General features: G+C 27.0%; 1 protein-coding gene across 2 annotated transcripts in view; it reads right to left on the bottom strand.

The window, feature by feature from the left end:
* The window catches only part of LOC108693214, a 10,075-nt gene extending 6,466 nt beyond the window's left edge, over positions 1-3,609 (bottom strand). Inside the window, exons 1-3 of one of the 2 annotated variants that reach the window (XM_018202038.1) lie at positions 3,542-3,609; positions 1,490-1,769; positions 966-1,141 (exon numbers count right to left, since the gene is read on the bottom strand). In XM_018202038.1, the coding sequence (XP_018057527.1) occupies positions 966-1,141; positions 1,490-1,745 (432 nt within the window). In that variant the 5' untranslated portion in view covers positions 1,746-1,769; positions 3,542-3,609. Of the gene's footprint in view, positions 1-965; positions 1,142-1,489; positions 1,770-3,127; positions 3,197-3,541 lie in introns of those variants that run through there. The other variant, XM_018202039.1, reaches the window with a different exon arrangement.
* Positions 3,610-3,870: the final 261 nt, after the last annotated feature.

The raw sequence follows: 3,870 nt of genomic DNA on the forward strand, positions 1-3,870 counted from the left end.
AAATTAAAAAAAATCAAAATATCTCAATACGGCAATTAAATTAAAAAAATTTAACTATAGCTTATACGTAACTAAAATTATTTAGACATGGTTTCTTTAGATTTCAAACTTCAAAGCAGAATATTAAAAAGAGATTTTTTTCCAAAAGGATGTAAATAAAAGGAAATATTTTTTTATAGATTCTGATGGATACGTAAAAGTATTAAAAAATTTATAACGTTTAGAGAACATTTCGAAAATTGAACAGGAATATGATGGATTTATTTAAATTTCAATATTCTTGTTTAATTTTCGAGGTGTTTCCCAAATGTCACTTTTTAATAACTTCATCATATCCAAGAAATCAAAATCTATAAAAAATATTATTCTTTTTATTTATCTTTTTGAATAGAAATCCTCCTCTTTTTAACATCCTCTTTTAAAAAACATCAATTAAAATACATCATTTAAAAATTTGAAAATTTTAAATGATGTATTTAATATTGAAATTGTTATTTTTTAACAAAAAAGTTTCGATTTTGCAAGGAAATCACATTATTCCACGATTTCACTGAATTTTTGCAAGATCAGCTAATTGAAAAAAAATCAATACGTACAATATTTATTTGTTTGTTCAAATATTCGACAAGAAATTTAAGTGATATTAAATTATAAAATTGATAGAAACGTGATATTAAATTATAAAATTAATCAGAAATTAATCGGATCTTATGACTCGATTTTAGACATTTTTTGTGTTGTCTGAAAATATTATCTTTACATCCACAATTTATGAATGTAGAATGGACTCACTTTACTATATATCAATTTTCAATTTTGGATTGACATTACATCAATTTCCGCACTTTATTAGCAGGGTCGATAATGTAATATGTAATGATATAATTTTATAAAAATGATATTAATGCTGTTAGTATATGAGAACTTTTGAACGTCGTATTATTAATGTAATAATGATTCATTACCTTGTTTTCTTTCAATCCACGATTGTTGATTTGTGGTTTATCGCTGATAAGACTAGAATTATAATACTGCTGCACAACTTCCTTTGGTATTCCATGTATCATTTGTATGTGCCTTGCTAATGAAGACATTTGTGTGAAATTTTTATCACAAATTGAACATGAATACGGTTTAATTCCTGCATATGAAATAAACAAAAAAATACTTGATTCTATTAATTGTTTTCTTTAATTTGATAATTATTCAATTTAGCCTTGTCAAACTTGAAATTAGACTCATTTGATGTGTTTTGTATGAAATGAAAGAAGTCTGGCAGAAAATAGTCTTAATATCTCGATTCGTAGGGCAGAGCAATGCTTTTTTTCTGCTAGAGTCGTTTCGCGCAAAAATGTATCAAATAAATCAAATGTATCAAATGTATCTAATTTCGTCAAGATTGAAAACGAAGGCCTAATAATTGAATAATTATCTTTACTTACATTTAAATACATTTATTATATTATTATAGATGTACTCAATATCTTACCTGTATGCATTCTACAGTGTCTTATAAGATTCGATATATGACTAAACTTCCTCCCACAAATCTCACAAATATAAAAATTTGTTCCTAAATGAATGTTTAAATGGGTGCGCAAATCTGCTTTCCGAAAGAAACCTTTTTCACATATCTGGCATATTTGGGATCTTTCTCCTAGATGTAAACTTCGATGATGATAATCCAATTGTGAAGCACGATCGAAGGTTGAATTGCATTGGAGGCACTTGAATGTTTTCAGCATTTTGTGATACACACTTCTGCAATTCTGTTAATAGCGAAATTCCGTATTATTTTCCAAGTGTTATTATTTTCCAAGTTTTAGAAAGATATATAAAGTATCATAATTAAGCATTTATTTGGATATTTGTTGACTTTATTCAATATATATCCAAGTAAATGCAATCATAACAAAAAAAGCAGCTTTACAACTGTTATAACATTTTTTTAATCATTTGTATCATGAATTTTAATATTAGACCCATATTTTTGAAATTTTGTACGCGGAAATTGTTCGGGTCAATGATTATAAATTAGAAGCTAAAATTTAAAAATTCAAAACAACCGATGTAATATGACGGACTAATAATTCAAATAATTTTTACTAAAATATTCATTATTTATAAAAATAAATTATTTAATAAAGAACAGTTCACGGCGAATAATGAGAGAATTATTTGAGAGAAAAAGTATCAAGATATTATCAATAAATCTTGGTATACAAGGTCAAGAGATTCAGTATTTCTTTGTAAATTCAAAATCTTATTTTTGTTTATATATACAACATCTCAGACGTCAATTTTTGTAGATATTCTTTTCTATATTTAAAATTTTAGCATGTTCCCAATCAAAATCATGAGTCATTGAAAGCCTATATGTTTGCCCAGCAAACGAGAATGGATTGAAATGAATTGAAATGAATTCAGATTTTCAGAAATATTGATTCACGTTAAAATGAATGCTTTTTAATTCTGAATGTATTTTTATTCATTTATAGGAATTACATGGAGCATATCTCTATGCCTTTCTAAAAATAATATTAGCTTTTTCTGTGCATACAAACACAATTATGAATACTGTTTAATTCAAAATTTTGAATTGCAGTTTTTCAATCCAATTGCATCCAATTGAATCTAATTGAATCCAATTGAATCTAATTAAATTCAAAAAAAGTATTCGCTATTTAAAATACGCATTCGGATAGATAAAAATTTCAATCCATTTTAATCCATTCTTTGCTGGCTGAATGCTGACTAGTCTTCCTATTTATTCTGCAATCGACTCAAATTTAAGATCGAAACATTTATATATATTTTGTGTTCGTGTAATAAATAAACACACAAACAGCTAGTATATTGTCTTTATAGGATTATATTCCAATTTTTTATATATTTAGAAATTTTTCGTAAATTTGATTTAAAAGTATTTAGGTACCAAAAATGAATAGTAGATACTATACTTTTAAAGATACTTTAGTTTAATTAGACTCAAAATAGGAACTAAATGACACTAGAGCATCTGTCAATTTTTGTGTTAATACACATTCAACTGAATTAGCTGCAGTTATTAGTTGTTCTGCATTTATACCAAAATTCGAGTAATTCTCATTGTGACTATTATACTCACAAGGGAACTTCCTCATTCCGATTTTCATTTTGCCTTTTCCAGTATTCATATTTCGGGACAAAAAAAATTCCTACTTGAAGACAGTGTATCAAAGAACAATAACTTTGACTGCATGTGACTGTGATTGCAAGGCATTCTTCGTGACATATGTTATACCAAATTTCAATAGTTTATTATTATTAGTAACGAAAAATGCGGATTTTGCGCATAAAAAAGTCACTTCTCTCCACCATTAATATCTCTAAAATGGTTGAGGATTTGCCCCGAAATATAAATATACTTTACTGATGAAAACGAAATCAATCGGAGTTTTATTTCGAAATCAAAACACTTGGGGAAGTTTCTTTGTCTTGTCAGTTGAATACACGTTTCTTTTCATTCTGACAAGCAAGATTAAACCGAGTTTTTACTTACAATCACTCACAAGCTCGAGACCGTATGCTTGCGTATGCTTTAAGCCTTGTGTCCACAATGCTAAATTGGTATGAATTTTAAATACAAGTTCTCGAATAAAAATAATGATACATATATACTCTGATAACTCTAGAGTATAATCGAAAATGTAACGTTAAAAGTTATTTAAAAACACATTCAATAGTCGTTCCATGATGGAATAGTCGTGAATATGAAGAGAATGGGATATTGGAATAGTTAGCATGCTTGTTTCTGTGGATGTAGTACAGACACGAATCATACACTTTTGACGATATGATTTTATCGACAATGTGTGAAAAAATTGATAT

This window comes from Atta colombica, unplaced genomic scaffold (assembly GCF_001594045.1).
Source record: "Atta colombica isolate Treedump-2 unplaced genomic scaffold, Acol1.0 scaffold89, whole genome shotgun sequence".
Classification (NCBI taxonomy): domain Eukaryota; kingdom Metazoa; phylum Arthropoda; class Insecta; order Hymenoptera; family Formicidae; genus Atta; species Atta colombica.